Consider the following 20,200-nt stretch of genomic DNA (forward strand, 5'->3'; position numbering starts at 1 on the left):
AATCAATCAATCAATCAATGAAAACTCATGTCCTCAGATCAGGCCTTCTCATTCTTTCCAAAACTCAATCTATGCACTCTGGTGTACCTCTCTTCCCTCTCTTCTCCCCCACTCTTTTCCCTGTCAGGCCAGTGAGAAGGCATATGTGCTGGGTTGCTGCTGGAGCCCACGTAGGCCTCTTTACTTGATCTGAAGTCTCACCCCCCCATGACAGATGGGCCTGCTGATAATGATGCTGAGAACACCCCCCCCCCCCCCCCCCCCAACACCACAACCACCACCACCACCACCACCACCACAACGCCTCCAGTTGCTGTTGCCATGGTGAGTAAGGAGGGGGACCATGGGATGTGTAGAGGGGACCTGGGGTGCTTATTATGGCATTTACACTTAGTGGACACCAGGCTTGTAGAAAGTGTGAAAAGCTTTTAGAGGTTTATTTGAAAGGACTCATATGAACATATGGGTGCCTGGAGTCTGTCAGCAGTGGCTTTTATGTGTTTAATTGCAGACTGTCTCATGTTAGTGAATATTGATGATAGAGGATTTTATGGTGTCTGTTTTGGTTCTATTTCTTTGAGAGAGTGTTGATTAATTATTTACACCCTTGCCTCATACATAATGGTTGATGATGACTGTTTATTATTATATGACATGTTGTAGAGGTTTTAGTAGTCTTCAACTTGAACGAAAACTCAGAGAAACTTCTGTAGTTGTATGTGAAATATGTCTACGGGGAGGGAAGAAATCTAAACCCACTCACTTCTTCTTTATACACATGCACATGGCCTCATTTCAATAACAATGGCTAACCACACTTTAGGGCGGAGCTTAGAGTGTGATTTCCAGGCCACTGAGCCATGCTCCCTAAGCTTTGTGTGTGTGTGTGTGTGTGTGGTGAAGGGCTTTTTGGCACAGCTGTCACCCTGGAGGGTGATATCAGGCAAGCCCAGCTAGTTTTCTTTTTTCAAGAATCTTGTGAGAAAAAAATGGGGGAAGGAAATGAGAAGAGAAACAGCTAAAGTTTAGATGAGATAACAGCAACCAAATTATGACTGAATAATAAATGATATTAGATGCTACACAACATCAATCAACAAACAAATGGCAAATTAAGCATTTTACTGTCTTTATTTTTATGAGTGTATGTTTTGAAAAACTTTTGTAACTTTCCTTGTAGTGTAAATTAAATACCCTATCTGTCTATTTTTATCTATCTATTATTTAAAAAAAATATTTAAAATTCTTTTTTGTTTAGTTTTTAAAGTTTCAAATTAAAACTATATTGTATATTTTATTGTATATTATGTAATGATTTAAATAAAAATATGAACAAAATAACATAAAATAAATAAAACAAAATACGAATAAAACAAATAAGAACCTACACACACACACATAGGCTATATACAGCATAAAGTAATTGTAAAACATGTTTGCATTGCCAGAAAAATGTTAAACCTATACATTACTTGTCCTAACTTGCTAAATGTACGCTTATATTGTAAGTCTGTTTTGTCTGGCTGTGCAATATTGTTATATTGTAAAAAGACAAAAGCCTAGATTGCCTGTGAACTAAAACCTCAAAAGTTCAATAAGAACTTTCAGGTTTTGGGAAGCTTTGCTGAATACTAACACCCCAAAGATAATGACCTGCGTTATGTTTTCAGTTCTTTGCCAACTGATATGCAGCTAATCTCTGGGAAAATCCGCTTAGCAACTGTCCTAAAGTATATTTTCTTGTATTAGTAAGAGAATAAAACAAAAGTAGCTGAAAGAACAGAAGACAATATCTTTTCACACCATCCCTCCTGCTCTCTCTCTTTCATTCTCTCTCACAACTAGGGGAGACAATCTCCCCTCATCCTCAGTCTCTGTTCCACCTGTTCCTATGCCCCACAATTTCCCTCAGTAATTATTCACATTCTGGACACAAAAGTCTAGATTGGTGATCTTGACTCTTACATGATGGATACCTTAATATCTGAATGAGAAGTCTCCTAAAAGTTGCTATATCTAAGTGTTGTCTAAGCCCTAATGTAATTCTGTGTCATCAGGCCCTTAAATGTAATGATATAAGTGGTGCTAATGGTATTTTGAGAGGGTCTGCTCAATTAGTGATCCAATACAAATGGCCCTCACCCTTTCTCACAACAATATCCATGGTAATTAAGATGCCACCTGTGTCCAGTGAACGAAACACGGTAGCCATGGTGCTATAAAGTATGCTTGGAAATTAAGGGCCAGTCAGCAATTCTTGCCTTTTTGCTAGGGCTGCAGCCCTCCCTTCTTTTCAGGCCCAAAGTGGGGCTTACTAGACATCTGTATGCAAATAAACTAAATGGTATAGAAAGTACATACATCAGAAGGGGAGTAGGGGGTGAGACTGCTTTACTCAACACTACAAAGACAAAATTGGTGGATATTGTGAGCATGCACAGCTGACTGGCTGGCTTGGAAATTCCTATTCAAATATCCATACTCAGTCGCCATCTGCAACTTTTCAGATAATAGTGACTCAGAGTAATCACTGGGAAGGCTAATCACAAAAGGTTAAGAGGCAATTAAACATTTACATTTTTCAATCTGGTGTAAAATATAAAGGGTATTCACATGGGTTCTATTATTGCTTTTTCTCCTCTTTTTAGGTTTATTTCTATTATTTCTATTGTATCTTATATTTTTAAAATTATTTTAAATATTATATATATATATATATATATATATATATATATATATATATATATTTTTTTTTTTTTTTTTTTTTTATATATATATATATATATGTGTGTTTATATGTTAGTGTCCATGTATTAAGTTTCCTCCACAAATTCATTTCTATGATGGCATGACAAGACTTTTATTTATTTATTTATTTTACAGAATTTTATCAGAAACACACTTTAATAACAAATGTCCCAAACTAATAACCAGAACTTCTGACATGTCCCATCAACCCTCCGGGGAACTGAATGCTTCCGGGTCACATTACGATTGGACGCAGTAAATCGGAGTCACTTTGGGACAGCCTCACCTCTGCTTGACCTCTGACCCCCTGAGGTTTTTTATACACAGGGGTTGTGACCTTTGTTGATCTCTTTATTTTAGAGAGCAGGTGCTGTAGGAGAGATGACCCTAGAGAATGCCAGGACAGGGTCACTGAGGGTCACTTCTTATTTACTAGCTGTGACATGGCACACGTGCCACTTTCTCAAGAGAACGAGAAATCAAGTCAGCACTGTTGACAATTCTCCTCACGCTCACATTTTTGTGTGCTCTGTAAAGTACTGCACTGTCAGAAAAATCAGGTTGAGCTTGAATAAAGCTCATATTCCTGAGAATATGATTTTCCCTGTGTCTCTGTGTAGGACACACACACAGATCCGCATATTTAAACACCCTGAATTGAAGAAATAAGAGGCCCTGATGGCTGAAATCTGGCTCTGCTCCCTCTGGGCACAGAATGAGAGGTGCAGATTTGCAGAGGAGACCACCTGAGGTAAACTCATTAAGACTCCAATAAAAACCTTCTGTCGGGACGGCAGGACTCCCACAGATACTCCAGTGACAATACCATCAACAACAAGAGCAGAGAAAAGAGAAACCCACAGACAAAAGAGCCCTCTAATTAGCAGAGCACTTCCAAGTGACATATGCTCCTGGAATCGGGAGTGAGGGATGAGGAAAAAGTAGGAAAAGAAGAGAGTGAAGAGGATCTGCCCCAGGCGTGTAGACAGCAGGACCTGTGAATGACTCCTGTGCCATAAAGGCATCACAAAAGGACCTGAAAGCCTATCAACTGTACCACTGAGCTGAGATAAGCAACTCATCGGTCTGTGGTCATCCTTTCTTTTGTCTGCAAAATGGATGCCAGGATGACAGTCATAACGGACTCCATAGGGAACCTCTTGATACGATCCTAGTGGAATCTTTGATGCGTGGATGACATTTCATCACAACACGCATTGACAGAACTGCAGAGCCAAGCAGGATTCACTAATTCACTAACTACACACATACAATGATCAAATAAATATTTTACAATTCATTATAGCCAAGGTAAGACCAAATATAATAAGAGGTTTTTATATTTTGTTAAATACACAAATATGTTACTTTTCACGTGTGTATTTGATTAAAAAAAATATAAGCAAAATAAAATCATGTTACATCTCTGATCTCTCACAGCTTGTAATACAGTTTTTTACAATCACTTTGTTACTATTTTCAGAACCTTGATGTCATTTTTCACAACTCTAGACACAAAACTCACAACCAATGATCAAAATGCACATTTTTCAAAACTCTAACCCTTTTCTCAATTGCTTGGATACAATACACATAAAACTTAGATCATTTGTTCATTCAACAAAAATCACCTGTTCAATATGACACAACTCAACATCAAAGTGCTACTATTTCAAAAGGCAATCCACACATTACATTTCAAATGAGTGTCTGTTCATTTCCTTACAATGATCTAACTATCAATTGATACAACTGCTCAAAATGATAAGTAACTGTAGCATTACTCTTAGTATGGAAACACACAAACAATCTTCCATGTTTACTGTAAATCATGAACGTTTCAAGATAACGAGATTCATTGTCACCAATTAGCGCGGAGCATGCACCAATTAGACTACAATATCCATGGATGTAGCCTAATATTTTATCATAATGCTTCATCAGACACTGTGTCTATGGCCCCAAATACTGTACCACCTTTTCAGACTATTTACAGTATTGACAGTACTTTTGAGACCAGGCCAAATAGTGGAGGCAGAGGCAGAATTCTAACTGACCAACAAGAGCAGGCTGTGGTTGATTTGGTTCGGGCCAGAAATGATATTCGCCTTACAGAAATTTGCCAGCATATCTTGGACAATGAAGACATGTTCAACAATGTGGGATCCATAAGTTTGCCGACTATTGCATGCATACTGAAAAGGCACCAGGTATCTATAAAACAACTATACCGTGTGCCTTTCGAAAGAAATGCAGACAGAGTGAAGCAAATAAGGACTGAGTAAGTTCAGGTAAGTTCAGTTTCAAGATGGCTGTTGTAAAAACATTCCCAAAAATTCTACATTGTACAGTAATCTCTAAATCTCTTTCCAAAATGTACTTTTAGAGGGTGATGGAGCTGGATGCTGATGATGACCATCACAAATTCATATATTTGGATGAGGCAGGTTTTAATCTGGCCAAGACAAGGAGGACAGGTCGGAATTTCATTGGCCAGCAGGAAACCATCCAAGTACCTGGACAACGTGGGGCTAACATTACCATGTGTGCAGCTATATCAGAAGATGGTGTGGTGGGTTTCAATTTCATAGCTAATTATTTTTGCTTTGATTCAAATAAACCTATGTTGTAATTGTACAGTACTGTAGTGTTTTGCATCAATATATTACAAACTTTGTTCAATGATTCCACTGTGTCTGTAGTATTCTCTCTACTACTGCAGTACTTTTACAGAGATGTATTTACTGTACATGTAGTACCATAATGAAACCTGTATCACCTATTTTGTTCTACAATATTTAATGATTGTATGAACAATGACGCCGTGAAACTATCGGTTGCTTGTGTGTGGGTGATCTATAGTTATGTTTCAATGGTATTTCACAGTAAAGTTGTGTTTTGAACCAATGATTGTGCAAGTGCAAGATTTCTTTAAAGATGTGAACGCACAAGGCAGTGTTTTGAACATTAGACAGCCTGTGTTACAAGTGATAACCGTTTTGAGTTTTGTGTCTAGAGTTGTGAAAAATGACATCAAGGTTCTGAAAATAGTAGCAAAGTGATTGTAAAAAACTGTAATCATATCTGACTATACTGTTGCCAAGCAACATGCAAAATACATTGACTGGACTGTATAATGCAAACACCAGAAATTTAGGCTAAATATATATGCATACACACATGCATATATGATGTTTATTTAAACATATGATCTGTGTGTGCAAGCACACACACACACACACACACACACACACACACACACACACATACATGTTTGTTTTTGTGAAAAGTGGGGACATCCCATAGGCGTAATGGTTTTTATACTGTAGAAACTGTATATTCTATCGCCCTTCAACAACCCTACACCTAACCCTAACCCTCACAGGAAACTTTGTGCATTTTTACTTTCTCAAAAAAACTCACATGTAATACCCATGTCATTATACAGAGTTGTGTCCTGATATATGTGTGTGTGTGTGTGTGTGTGTGTGTGTGTGTTGTTTGTGTGTGTGTGTGTGTGTGTGTTGTTTGTGTGTGTGTGTGTGTGTGTGTGTGTGTGTGTTTGTGTTGTTTGTTTGTGTGTGTGTGTGTGTGTGTGTGTGTGTTTGTTGTTTGTGTGTGTGTGTGTGTGTGTGTTGTTTGTTTGTGTGTGTGTGTGTGTGTGTGTGTGTGTCTGTGTGTGTGTGTGTGTGTGTGTGTGTGTGTGTGTGTGTGTGTGTGTGTGTGTGTGTGTGTGTGTGTGTGTGTGTGTGTGTGTGTCGGTGTACCTGATATGTGTGACGTTATGGTGACCAAATGTCCCCACAAGGAAAGTAATGGCTAGTATTAATATCACTGCAAAACTATTATAGGTTTTATCTTAAACAGTTTTAGTTTTTATTAATTTGTACGCAATAAAAAGTTAAACTAAATACAAATGAGAATGTTGCCTTGGGAACTATCCCTGAAATAAAATAAGTTCAACCTTTTTAAAATGTTGTTTTTATTTTAGATTAAGCTCAAGTAGGAAAAGTTTATTTTATTATCTTAGTTGTAGGTTTAGTTTAGTGTAGATTACTGTAATAATCCTGATTATATATATTAATTAAGACACAATTTTTAACAGTCCAAAAATACTGGCTTGAGTTGATCTGAAGACTTTGAACTCACATTTATGTGGAATATGACCTCTTGATATAAGTTTCCTCTTTGACCTAACATTCCTTTAAACCTTATAGACACAGTTTGCAGAGTTCATGTCTATCAGCTCAATAAAAGCTGTGAGCTCTGTCCCTTTCCCACAAGGTTAATGAGTGTTTGGTCCAGCTGAGCAATGCTTCAATGACATCTCTGAATGACATTATCTAGGCTGCAAGTCATTTGGTTCTACTGTACAGTTTGTCCTGTCTAATTTGCATCTTTTTTATAGATTTTTTTTATATTTGTATCTCTTTTTAATGTAAATCTAATTATAACCTAATACATGGCTTATAATAATACAATGTAGAGCATTTCAATCAGTGTATGAACATTTCCATTTATTTTGCTAGAGTTTCAGCTGTTCATTTGAATGATTATGTCAAATGAATAAATTTAGAGACAGAAAGAGGCTCCTTTCACTGTTCCAATTGTGAGCACTTTGTGGTTCTCTACAAAGGGTGTTCAAAAGCTCACTGGAACATTGAGGAAAATTTAGGCAATTATCATTGTTGATGGTGTGTTAATGACAAGAATTGGACTTTAAAGTGTGTCCAAAATAATAATTTCCTTTACTGAAAAGAAAAAATAAATGTTAACTGAAATAAAATTGTATATATATATATATATATATATATATATATATATATATATATATATATATATATATATATATATATATATATATATGTATGTATGTATGTATGTATGTATGTATGTATGTATGTATGTATGTATGTATGTATGTGTGTATGTATTTTCAAAGGCAAGATTTTACATCTTTTCGTTTAAAAATGTACAAAAATAACTTAAACTGAAATAAAAGCTAATAAAAAATAAACTAAAGAGACAAAAATGGAATAGAAATACTACAACTTTAACTAAAAAAGATAAAAATGAAAACTGAAAATCTAAAAATAAAGACTAATTCAAAATTTAAAAAAATATCTATAATAGTAGCTATATTACTTTCTTTATAGATTTAATAATAGACATGTACAGTGGGATATAAAATCTAAATTTGAAGTAAAAAAGAATTGTTTTTAACTGAGTGCTTGCAACCTTAATTTAAACAGTGAAGCTGAACATGGCTCTCTAGCGCCACCTTTTGATAAGCCGAGACTCCGCTTTACTAATATTCTACCCCCTGCTGGAGAAATGAGAACGTCAGTAAAAGTCTGTCAAAGGGCTTGCAAAAAATCAGGTTTCAACCTGAATATGTAAATATGTGCTTGTTTGAATTTCCTTCATGTTTTGACATGCACTTTGGTGAAAGCCAGACTCTTCTATGTACTGACCTGAGCAACTTCAGTTTTGCATGAGCATTTCATCTTTTAAATCCTTTTAATATTGAGAGAGGGAAAACACTCTGTCCTCATTAGATTGAACTCTTCTCTCTCACTCATATTTATTTCCTTTTTCTGTATGAGGCCTTTCATCTTATCCATGGTCTGAAATTCTGCGACAGACTGTGTGTCAGCATTATTTGTCCAATGATTTGTCTAGTGTCATCATTGGTCATTGTTCACATTCTGATTTGAGGTATCTCTGCTTCTTTTGTTCTTTTGTTCTCTGCTTCTATTGCCTCTGCCAGCCTGAAATATACAACAGAATACAAACAAGGTAGAACAATGGTTTTGATCTTTGTGGACAGAACTTTTCTACATTTAGCTGAGAGAAGGCACTAACTGCAATAACATCAAGGATTAGGAAGGATTAAGCATCTCTGTTGGTTCTCAGTCATCAATAAGAATGTTGTGGGCTGAGCTTGTTCCCCAGGCAACAGACTGAATGGCAATATTTTTCTTCATTAGTTTAGAGGCCAAGAAGTTTTCAAGATCACATTCATTATGCAAAGAACATGCTAAACACTGCCTTTCATCTGGGAAAGTTAATGGCTACATTTATGTTCATTTTGTTGTGAATTCCAAAGCAGAGCAGGACCCTGTGACCACAGCCACTCTGAATGTGTTTTCGGAGTCTTCATGCTACAGAGATGATTAACATCTTCATTCCTGCATACAAACATCCTAAACAACTTTAAATCAAACACCGAGAACTTATTGCTATATCGCTCTCAATTGTGTACATTATCCTCCTTCAGAAAATTGTTCATCATTCTCTTTGTGTGAAAGCATTTGCATTCAGTCATATTCATTTGTTACATTGTCATTGTCATGATTGTATCATTTAGGACATTCTAGCTCACTGACAAATCATGTGATACATCTGAAGACGATCTTTACAAAGAAAATACATATGCAATTACATGTTACTTCATAAGAGAATATTTGGCAAAAAGCTCAATTAATCTAATCTCCCTTTATTTTTTTTCTTCACTTTATATTTAATCTATATTTAGATACAGTTAAACTATTGCAATAGAAAATTATTTCACTTGACGACAGGATCTTCCAATGCAGAAGAAAGTACAGAGATGGTGCTGACATAAATAGGAATAACACAGTTGGTATGGAATATAACATTAATATAAGAAAAAAACTGAATTAAATAATGTACTGTATACAGAACAGAAGTATAGGAAAAAATTCTGATGAAGTCATATGAAGTTTTGTCTGAGAGTTTATGCTTTATATATTTTTTAATACTCTTTTTTTTAAGTCATGCAGAGACTGATAATATATTTTTTTATATAATTAAAGCTATAATATCAGCAGTTATGATCTGAGTGTTTTCGAACAATAGTGTCTTTCTTAAATAGTATGAATGCAATCATGGCTATTTATGATTCTGGTACCTATAATCACAAAATGTCAGGTTTATTGTTATAATACATTTTGCACTGCGGGGAGTCCATTAAAGGAAAATAAGCTGTTTGCAAACATTATTAAATGCATAAATCAGCAAGAGCTGTTAATCAGGAGGATTTTATGAATAGGAGGCCTTATGATTTGAGATTGGTTAGCAGTATATTTTGGACCCCTAAACCAAATGCATTTTATATGTCCTAAAAGGCAAGTTCTGGCCCTGTGCACTCTGTAATAACACTCAAAATTTGAAAAATCCTCCATCTTTTACTCCATTATGTCCTAAACTGCAAACTCACAGGCACCCAAGTGTAAAACTAACATGTCCATGAAATAATGCGCGGACACTCTCAATACATCAGTGAACCCTACAGCCTGCTGGAAAACATCTGCACATAATAAATGTGCTAATTGTGGTACCAGTGTTGTTAATCCATGAGGCCTGTTTATAGAGCAAGAGTACAGACTGCCGCTGGTAAAGAAATAAGGAGAAAATAAGAGAGAGAACATTTTAATGCATTCGCTTCCTGCCATTACTGAAAATTGGCTCAGCACAAGTCATTTATACATTGGCAAAGAGGTGCTAACATGCTGTTTTTTATTGGCTGGAAATGATTTCAAAGCCCACGGGGTGGAAAGATAAGTTTACCAAAAAATGAAAATAGAAGAAAAAAGCCTTAAAAAAACTTATTTGATAAATCATTCTTGAAATAAGAGAAGGAATCTCTAATAAAGATTTGCAAAAGCTTGGGCCATCAAGGGCCAGTGAACAGGGCCGAAAAATAAAGCATCAAAAATTAAAAGCTGCTTGAGTCCCAGGGTTCCAGTTATTGAGAGTTATAAAGATATAAAATTATGCCTAAAATGTAGATATTCATTTTTTTTAATGAAAACATACAAAACACAATGTGCACAATGTAGCTAAAAACAATACTCTATTTCAGATCTAAGGATTATAACTTAGTAAATCTTTTATTTATCTATTTATTTTCCCTTTGTCTGCACTTGCTGAATCTAGTAAACGTACATGTATCATCTGAACAGCTTAAGATTTGTATGTTTAATGCCTATTTTCATATTCGTTGCTTTATTATAAGGCCAATAGAGCCTGATAAAACATGTTTTTTGATAAATTAATTGAACATGTTTTAGCTGTGGTTATAAATAAACATATCCCCACTCATAAGGATGGTGTGGGAATTCATTATGAGATGAGACACACTTTGAAGATGTACTTCAACCTGGTGCTCTCAAATTCCAGCATGGAGCATATGGTGGAGTTGTCTGGCCCTGCATCACTCAACCTATATTTCTTTTGTGCTGTGGTCCTCTGTCCTTGAAAGGGACACTGTGTCCTATTTTGCAAGTACATCTGAAAAAATTAGCTTTAAACACTGAAGGTTTTGCCATTTTTTATACACTCTTAAAAATCAAGGTTCCAAAAGGGTATTTTTGCAGTGAAGAACCTTTTTTGGTTCCCAAAATAACCTTTCAGTGAGCAGTTCCTAAAAGAACCATTTTGAAGAACATTTAAAAATCTAAAGGACATTTTTCAGCCATAAAGAACCTTTTCTGCATTTGAAAGTTTCCATGGATGTTCAAGGTTCTTCAAGATGCCAATAAAGAATCTTTATTTTTAGCGTGTAGATGCACAGTCACAGAATAATACATGTGCATAAATTAAATCATTAAAGGCACTTTGGTCATCCTGCTGGCTGGGCCACATGTTTCTCTCAAAGGAGAAGAGAACAGAAAAAAGGAGAAGAGATTTGAAGAAAAGGACATTTTGACATTTTAAGTTTTTACTCTTTATGTTGTATAAATAAAAATATTCTGAATATAAAATGTTTTTAAAGGACATTTTTTAAACCTGTAATTTAGTAATTCTGTATATTTTTTAAATCCTGACTTTAACACAGATCATAAAGTGTAAAAATTGAATGAAAATACCATTTACTCACTCTCTTGCTGTTTTTTCTTCTGCAGGAAGAAGAAAGTTATATAGGTTTGGAATGATAAGAGGGTGAGTAAATTATGACAAAATTGTCTTTTTTTTAGATAAATTATCTTTTTGCATTTAACTTTGTGGGCCTTGACTGAAAACTAGATTTCAGACAGTACAAATAGAAACTGCTGGAATGATGAGATCACAAACAACACTGCAATTCAATAGGAAAAAAGAAGAATTCAAATCAGACACTATATAGAAATGTGCAGGGGGAGTGAAGATGAGTGACGGAATAGTTAACACAGATCAAAGCTCTTCTGACTTATACCAAAGAGAATATTACATCTCTAAAGGGCAGAGTCATTACAAGCATTTCTGTTTACCTGACTGAGTAGAGATGGTGAGAAAAGGTGAGGTGGGGGAAGAGGTGTGATTTGTTCTATTACACAATGTTCCTGGTGCTCCGTTTGTACTTTGTTTTTGATTATTCTGCTTTGATTCATGTTTAAATTGAAATGAATAAAATTAAATCTTTGAGGCAGGACATATTAAATGACAACTGCTGTCAAAATTATACAAATCAAGCAAATTCAATGTTTTGACGTGTCTACTACACAGTCCAAAAAGTACATGTATGTCATAGCCTTTCAGTGCTGTTAGTGCCCTTGATGCCATTTTTAAAATTGTTTTGGTATACAAAATGTAAGTAAAATAGCAGGGTCTGTACCTATTCAACAAAAGGCTGAAGAATTGAACTGGCTAATCAATGCATGTAAGGCAGAGTATGCTTTTAAATGTGATGGATCAGTTTGCACACATGGGATTTTATTTATTGAAACAATATGAAAATGAGCCAAAGGTTCTCAGTTGATTTTGCATTTTGAGTAGTGAACTGGTCTAGACCAGCATTTGTGATATTATTTTGGTATTGCAAACAGGTAATGAGTGTCAGACGATAACAGACACTAACTCTCTTGAATAAGCAAATAATATTTTATTAGTTTTATGCACCTGCTAACACTGCATGACTGTGTAAATAGTGTAAAAAATTTAAGTGTTCAATAAATGTTTTTTATGTCTTGATTACTGTATCAGGATACTTGATTTTGATTATTAGATTCAGAATCTGGAGAAAGAGGTATTTTCCTTAAAAAGTCTGTCAAGATTTTTCAGTGATTTTGTTTTTCCTTAATTGCACATTGAAACAAATTTGTGACACAGTTTATTTGTTTTATTGTAAAATAATGTTCTGTAAAACACAACAACCTACACTTAGGGCCCTATTATACACCCGGTACAATGCGACGCAAGGCACAAATGTGTTTGCTAGTTTCAGTCTGGCGCCATTCGCATTTTCCCGTCCAGCGCCACGTCGTTTAATTAGCAAATGTATTTGCACCCATTTGTGCGCATTGCTGGTGCATTGCTATTTTAAGGAATTGAAAATAGACTGCACCATAGACCAACTCAAACCTGGTCAAAAGTCTGGCGCAATGTTTTTTCTTTGTAAGAGCGTGTTAAAAAAACACCCATTAAATAGCTGTTTCCTTACTTTGAAAAAAGAACTTAATAATGTTCTCGATTACTAAATGAGTATTGCATCTGCCAAGACGTTATGGGAAAAAGTCTTTTTTTTCCTCCTGAACTGAAGTAATTTTTCAATCACAAAGTGAAACTGCATGGCCATTGGTTCCGGCACTTTATAAAAAAAGAGCTGCATGAGCCTATGGCGACAAAGCCCACCAGAATCGAGACACCCTTCGCTGCAGACTGTAGCGCGGTGACGTCACGTACGTAGGTCACGCGTGTACGTCACGTATGTGCTTACCACGCATGCGCTTGTAATTTGCATTGCGTGATGACGTTAGTTGTTTTCGGGTCGTGCGTGCATTAAAACGATACGCATACTTAAAAGAAAACTCTAATAAAATGTTAAAGTATTAAAGAACATTAAGGTGTAAAAAAGACGGGAAAAACAACCATGTTTAACCATGTTTCATCTGAGGTAAAATTATATGGAATTAAATTTTATTCTGTAATATCTGTGTAGTATCTTACAATATATTAACATTCTGTTGCACTTTACTTCACTGTGTATATTGTAATATTACACTTTAATGGCACCTTATATTTCTTATTGAGCTAGTCAAAATTACAACAGATAAAGTACAGTCGTCGGCTCTAATAGTGCAGATGGTAAAACGTGTGTTGTTCACAATATGATGCAATCGATCCGGTCCGAATCTGCCTTTCCCCCCCCCTACCTTTTCAAATTTCAAATCACATCAGAAAAGCATTTATTTTAAATAAAAACGAAGGAAATAATCAAACAGTTTTGAAGGAGGGCTTTATTGTCCTAATATGCTGGCATCCATTTAATAATTTGAATTAAAATTATAATTTACACTCATGATTGCATAGGCCTACTCTTTTATAATGTACTACAATACTGAGGTGCAAATAATTGACACTATTTGCAATAAGTAATATAAATAGCAGAAAATCCTGCTATTTTAACATAGTATAAATAGAATCTATAGCCATTTGCTCTAAGTGTAAATAGCCACTGCCTTTCTTATTTTAATCTTTCTTTTGCTTTGGTTCTTGTTTATCTATTTTTTAACTATAAATTTGGACATTTAGTTGAGATTAGTGGACATAAAGTAGTTTTAAGTTCAGTTGACTAAATACAGTATATTTTCAGTGTCTGCATCCCATTTTATGCAAGGTGCCTCCAAAAAAACCAAACTGATGACAGTGATCTTTTTTTATTTATTTCAAAGAACAAAACAGAAAATATAATTGTATATACAAATATAGATTAAGACTATAGACATGACACAAGAAAAATGGATCAGGACTCTCCTTCTGCGATTCCTCACACACAGGTGGACAGTCTTTAAATATTTCACTGCACCGGAGGCACTGGGTCAGAGAACATGACACCCGGAACTCAGGTTGTATTGTTCAGACAATGCACTCCAGTTCACCACACCTAATTTACATAAAATAACAAACAATACTAAAGCAATATTAAATCATTTTGAAGAAAGGCAGAAGGAAGCCATACAAGGAAAATATTTTAAACGTATTTTTAAATATATTATAGCATGGTGTTAGAAAAAGCTTTTGCTTTGTCTGTAAACTACCTAAGAGATTTAATTTATAACCAGCATTAACATCACCTAAATTAATGAAGTTTGTCAAGTCAAAATTTAGGTTGGCTTGGCTTGAGAAAGCATGGCCTGAAAGTTTGAAGTTTTTTTCAATTTGAAAATGTTACAGTTGAAGGCTATACAGTCTGTCAGAGAATGAAAAACAGATAGTTACAGTACTCTAGCCACATGAAGTGAGTCTCTTCTCTGAATTTCTTCTCACTGACAATGTCCCCAAAAAGTCATATTAAGACATATGAAGGTCAATTTAAGAGGTAACACTTTACAATAAGGTGTCATTGGTAAACACTAGTGAATGTATTAATTAACATGAACTAACAATGTACAATACATTTGTTAAAGTATGTATTAATCTTTGATAATGTAAATGAAAAAGATTACAAATATGATATATTTTTTTGCAATGCATGCAACCATCAACCCTTACGAAAGGAAAATATATTTACCAATATATTTCTTAAAATATATTGTGATATATTGTAATATATTATTTTCCCTTTTTATTTTCTAATATATTATATATTTGAATACATTGAATAATATATTGATGATACATATATCATATAATATATTGCAAAATATACAAATGATTGCCGCTTTCAATATATTGCAATATATTGGAAAAAATAAATATTAAATCCCATATATAAGAATATATGCCTAATATATTACATGATATTTTCCAATATACTGCAATATATTTTTGTTTCATAAGGGAATGGCATTACTAACATTAATAAAGTCTTTCTGCTCTATTTTAAGACATCTTTAATGGTTCATTTTAGGCGAAATAAGACTTTGAAAGACCAGCATTCGAATACTATATCATAAAACATGTCATAAGTGTTTGAAACCGCACACATTTGCAATGACACTCTCTATGATTATGACCAAAGCATTCTTACAATTAAAAGCAATTTAAACGCAAATTTTTAAGAAAACTAAAATAATATCTCATATCCACCATACCTTACGAACATCCGGAAGTGAATGAACCTGGATATGCGCATTAATGACAGTCAGTACGGCGCGTACGGCGCACAATCGTATTTACGGTAAATACATATACGTTACTGCGCATGCGCGGTAAACACACGTACATACGTGACGTCGCCACGCTACAGTCTGCAGCGAGGAGTACTTGCCAGAATCGGCGGGGCATCTGGCTATATAAGCAGTTCGCCACAGGAATCTCAGGTTATTTCGACTGAAGCAATGAGTTGTGTGGCAACATAGCACAGCCAGCAATGCAGTGCTCATTCCTGTATTTTAGGGAACCGAAGTTACATTAATGACCAATACATTCCCTGTTGATAATTCTTCACCCAGGGGTCGAGAGCTGACAGGCGAATTAATGCCAGAGAGCTTGAGCGATATGGTCAAGGGCTCTCTGTCAGATCTGTTTATGTAACACAGCATGTTGTAAAACCTTGTGAATGTGGATGGCGAGGCCCAGCTGGCCACCTCACAAATATCCGCAATGGACACACAGCTGGACCATGCCCAAGACATGGCACACCACTCAAGGTCATAGAGGCGTTTTATAGACGGGGCTCTAGCCTCCGAAATTGTGTTTAAGACTCACTCTGGGAGGCTTGAAGGCTCCCATCGAGCGGCCAGAGGTGTAGGGCCCATAGATCGGGTCAAGGGTGCCATATTGTCCCATTCACTTGAGAGAGGAGATCCTGTCAAAACGGAATGGGCCAAGGGGTTGCTTCCAACAGCTGAGTCAGCTCTGATAGCCACAGCTGGTTCATTCAGAGAGGGGCCACCAGGAGAACCTTGTATTTTTTGTTCCCTGATTCGCCTGATTACCTGTGGGGTCAGGGCAATTGGGGGAAAGGCATAAAGAAGGTGTATTGGGCCAGTCGTGGGCCAAAGCGTCCTTGGTCTTTTTGGGTAATAAATTGGACAGTGAGAGATTTCTTCTGATGTGAAGAGGCCAGATGCCCCGCCCATTCTAGCAGGCTTTGTAGCATAGGCTTGTGCAGCTCCGCTGCCTAGTCATTGGTTTGTTTTTTATACACTGTACGAACCAATGGCCATGCAGTTTCGCTGCGTGAAAGGCTTTTCCCATAGCGTATTAGCAGACGCAGTATGAGAGTAGTATTGACAGGAAACTTAAGGTTTAAAATGGTGATCAATTACCCTTCCCCCATGCACCTCTGAAACTTCTAAGTCAAATCAATCTTCAAGTCTGAGTCATGACAATCTGTTTTCCACACTGGCAACCTTTCCCTGCCCATCGATCATCCCAGAATCCATTTCCTGCTTTTGGCCTTATCATAAAAGTTCAAAGTGCTCACTGTGTTCCGCATCTATTTTACTCATATTTACTCCTACTATTTTACATTATTTTTTATTTATTTTTTTATGTTTTTTACATTTAATGTAGAAACTGAGACTTTCTGAGGCACGTGTTGCTATTACATTACTAATGGCACTTTTCTTTTTTATGTGTTACCTTGATTGATAAGTCGTCATGGCTAAATCAGAACATATATGCATCCACTCGGGGACAACATTATGGCCTCTGATTTACGGTGTGAAAGCTACTTTAAATCACACATCTTAAGTGCTTTTACTAAATTTTATAGAATGAACTTAAAAATGACACTACATTTGTGGTCTACTATACATAAAACATGAGTGATTTCTGAAAGCCCGTATTAGAATACAGGAAGAAGAATAAATAATTTTTCACCAACAAACACTTTACCTTGACAACTGCAAATATATTTTGCAAGAACTGAAATCTGTAGTGATGCTATTGATACCGCCACAGTCAATTTCTCAGTTTTAAATAATATAAAATGAACTCTACATTGACACTTCATGCTTCTTATCTTGCTTTTTCTTATCTTCCTTTTTCTTATCTTGACTGTTGTATTTCTCTAATTTCATTATATATTTAGAAAGCCTAATGCAGAAATTGAGACTGATGCATTATCTCAAAGTAAAAATAGCACTGCAAAACAATTTTACAAATTATGAAAAATGTAATTATGTCCATATACAACATATCAGCAGGTGCCTGCATACATAATATCCTGAAGCTCCAGCAGAGTAACATGCTGTTGTTAGATAACAATAAATTTAAATGAAATCCTGAAGTGTGTAGTCATCTGAAAAAAAGATTGTAAATCACTATGGCAACAACTATGTTAAAAATAGCCTTAAAATAAGGCTTGAACATGCTAACATTTCAGCCGCAGCAGGAAAAAGGCTGCAGTCATCCTGCCTTTACAAGTAGCCTTTTACATCACTATACTTCTCTTAACTTATGCACTCACATATATCAAAATCGCAAATGTGTTTTTTTTTTATTTTTTTTTTTTTTTTTACTTTTGCATGAACAAAATAGATTAAATCCACGTTGACCACTTGTAAGTATTGATTTGTTAATTTTGCCTATATTTGTGTACTATGTTATCTCAATTATATTTCTAGTTTCATTTTTAATATATTTATGTACTTATTTTTAGGTTTTGAGTCTGATTGGTGTTTTATTTTTTGACTATAAGAAGAACAATGTTCTGCTACAATACAGTTATTTATTTTATAACACTAAGTGGATAAATTGTACTTTATGAGACTTACTGTGTTTCATGTTGGACAATACAAGATGAAAATGATATAAGAGACTGGTTCAGGGTCTGTCTTACATCATACGTGTGTGAAATCGTGCGCGTAAAAGCGCTGCGCTCTGCCATTTACCGCAAAGTGTCCACTGAATACCAATAGAGCAGACCAGCAGAAGATCCTGTATGTCTGGATCTGTCAGGTAAGATGACTAATCTCAACGTTTTTACTTGTATCTTACACACTATTACATTTCAAAACTCTTATGTGTTTAAATATTTAACTGCATAACTAATCTTTTTTATTTACTAAAAAGGTAAACAAGAATAAGTGTACGAATATATGCAAAACATATTTTAGTTAAAATGTATTTAGTAAACAATCACTCAAACAATAACAACATTTGACTTTACAGAAAACAATGCAAGAATTGCATGTTTTTCTTCTGTAGTAAACTTTTACTTTCTCTACTTTAAAAATGCTCTGCTTTTTAACAGAATTCAAAGGCACAATGGATAATAAAACAATACAATCTTCTTGCAACGTGACCAATCCGGATTACAAACAAATCAACTGCACGTCTCCAGCGTGGATGCTCTACCCTAACTTCTACATCTGGCTACCGGTTATTTACTCAATCATCTGCGCTGTGGGACTCACGGGCAACACCGCTGTTATTTACGTGATTTGGAAGGCGCCTAAAATGAAAACCGTCACCAATTTATTCATCTTGAATTTGGCCATCGCAGACGACCTTTTCACGTTGGTGTTGCCCATCAACATAGCCGAGCACCTGTTAAACTACTGGCCGTTTGGAGAGATTTTATGCAAAGTGATTCTGTCCATAGACCACTACAACATCTTCTCCAGCATCTTCTTCTTGACTGTGATGAGTGTGGACCGCTATCTGGTCGTGGTGTCCACGTTGCGCTCCAAACGGATGCCCCACCGGACCTACAGGTCAGCCAAAACAGTCAGCCTGAGCGTTTGGGCTCTGGTCATTCTCATCGTGATGCCCTTCACCGTTTTCGCCGGTGTCTATGTGAGTCCCGACGACGCGGAGAGCAGGAAGAGCTGCGTTTTGAGTTTCCCAAGTCCTGAGAGTTTCTGGTTCAAAGCCAGTCGGATCTACACGCTGGTCCTCGGTTTTGTCATTCCAGTTTCAACCATATGCATCCTCTATAGTGCGATGCTGTACAAGCTGAGACGCACGCGTCTCAACTCAAATGGGAAGGCTCTGGACAAAGCCAAGAAACGAGTCACAATGATGGTCTTCGTTGTGCTTGCCGTTTGCTTGTTTTGTTGGACACCCTTCCACCTGAGTACGGTGGTCGCCCTCACCTCAGACTTGCCCACCACTCCTCTGGTTATAGGTATTTCTTATTTCATCACGGGACTGAGTTATGCCAACTCGTGTCTCAATCCGTTCCTTTACGCGTTCTTAGACGACAGTTTCAGAAAGGCATTTAAGAAAATGTTGGAATGCTGAACCGTTTTTGTACCCTAACAAATCAGGCCAATAAGGTTCGAGTTCCCATTCAGCAAAATCAAATCATAAAAGTGTTGTTTTTAACACAAAAGTCCAAACGTACCTTAAAGTCATTTTAAAACAATCAACTTGACTCAAGTAGCTAATTTTCTGCAATATAAAATGTTTTCATCATTGTCTAGTTTCAACATAATTTTCCTGATCAGTGTTTAAATTTGAAGTGGTGCAGAAGAGTAATGAATGTACCACTGTTGGGTGTGACTTTAGTACCACTTTAATTTTAGCACAATTAAACTTTCATTAACACTCATTC

The 20,200-nt window shown here is 35.8% G+C and overlaps 1 protein-coding gene across 1 annotated transcript; it reads left to right on the top strand.

Moving 5' to 3' along the window:
* The first annotated feature begins 18,466 nt into the window (after nt 1-18,466).
* Nucleotides 18,467-19,937, top strand: LOC132117744 (neuropeptides B/W receptor type 2-like). Its single transcript, XM_059527057.1, has 2 exons — nt 18,467-18,600; nt 18,896-19,937. Exon 2 carries the CDS (start codon nt 18,910-18,912, stop codon nt 19,885-19,887), a length of 978 nt encoding a protein of 325 aa, XP_059383040.1. The 5' UTR covers nt 18,467-18,600; nt 18,896-18,909; the 3' UTR covers nt 19,888-19,937.
* The last annotated feature ends 263 nt before the right edge of the window (nt 19,938-20,200 follow it).

The sequence above is a fragment of the Carassius carassius genome, chromosome 37, assembly GCF_963082965.1.
Source record: "Carassius carassius chromosome 37, fCarCar2.1, whole genome shotgun sequence".
Lineage (NCBI taxonomy): Eukaryota > Metazoa > Chordata > Actinopteri > Cypriniformes > Cyprinidae > Carassius > Carassius carassius.

Bases quoted from the DNA above. Each gene is read 5' to 3' on its own strand.
- LOC132117744 (XM_059527057.1), top strand. From the start codon at position 18,910: ATGGATAATAAAACAATACAATCTTCTTGCAACGTGACCAATCCGGAT.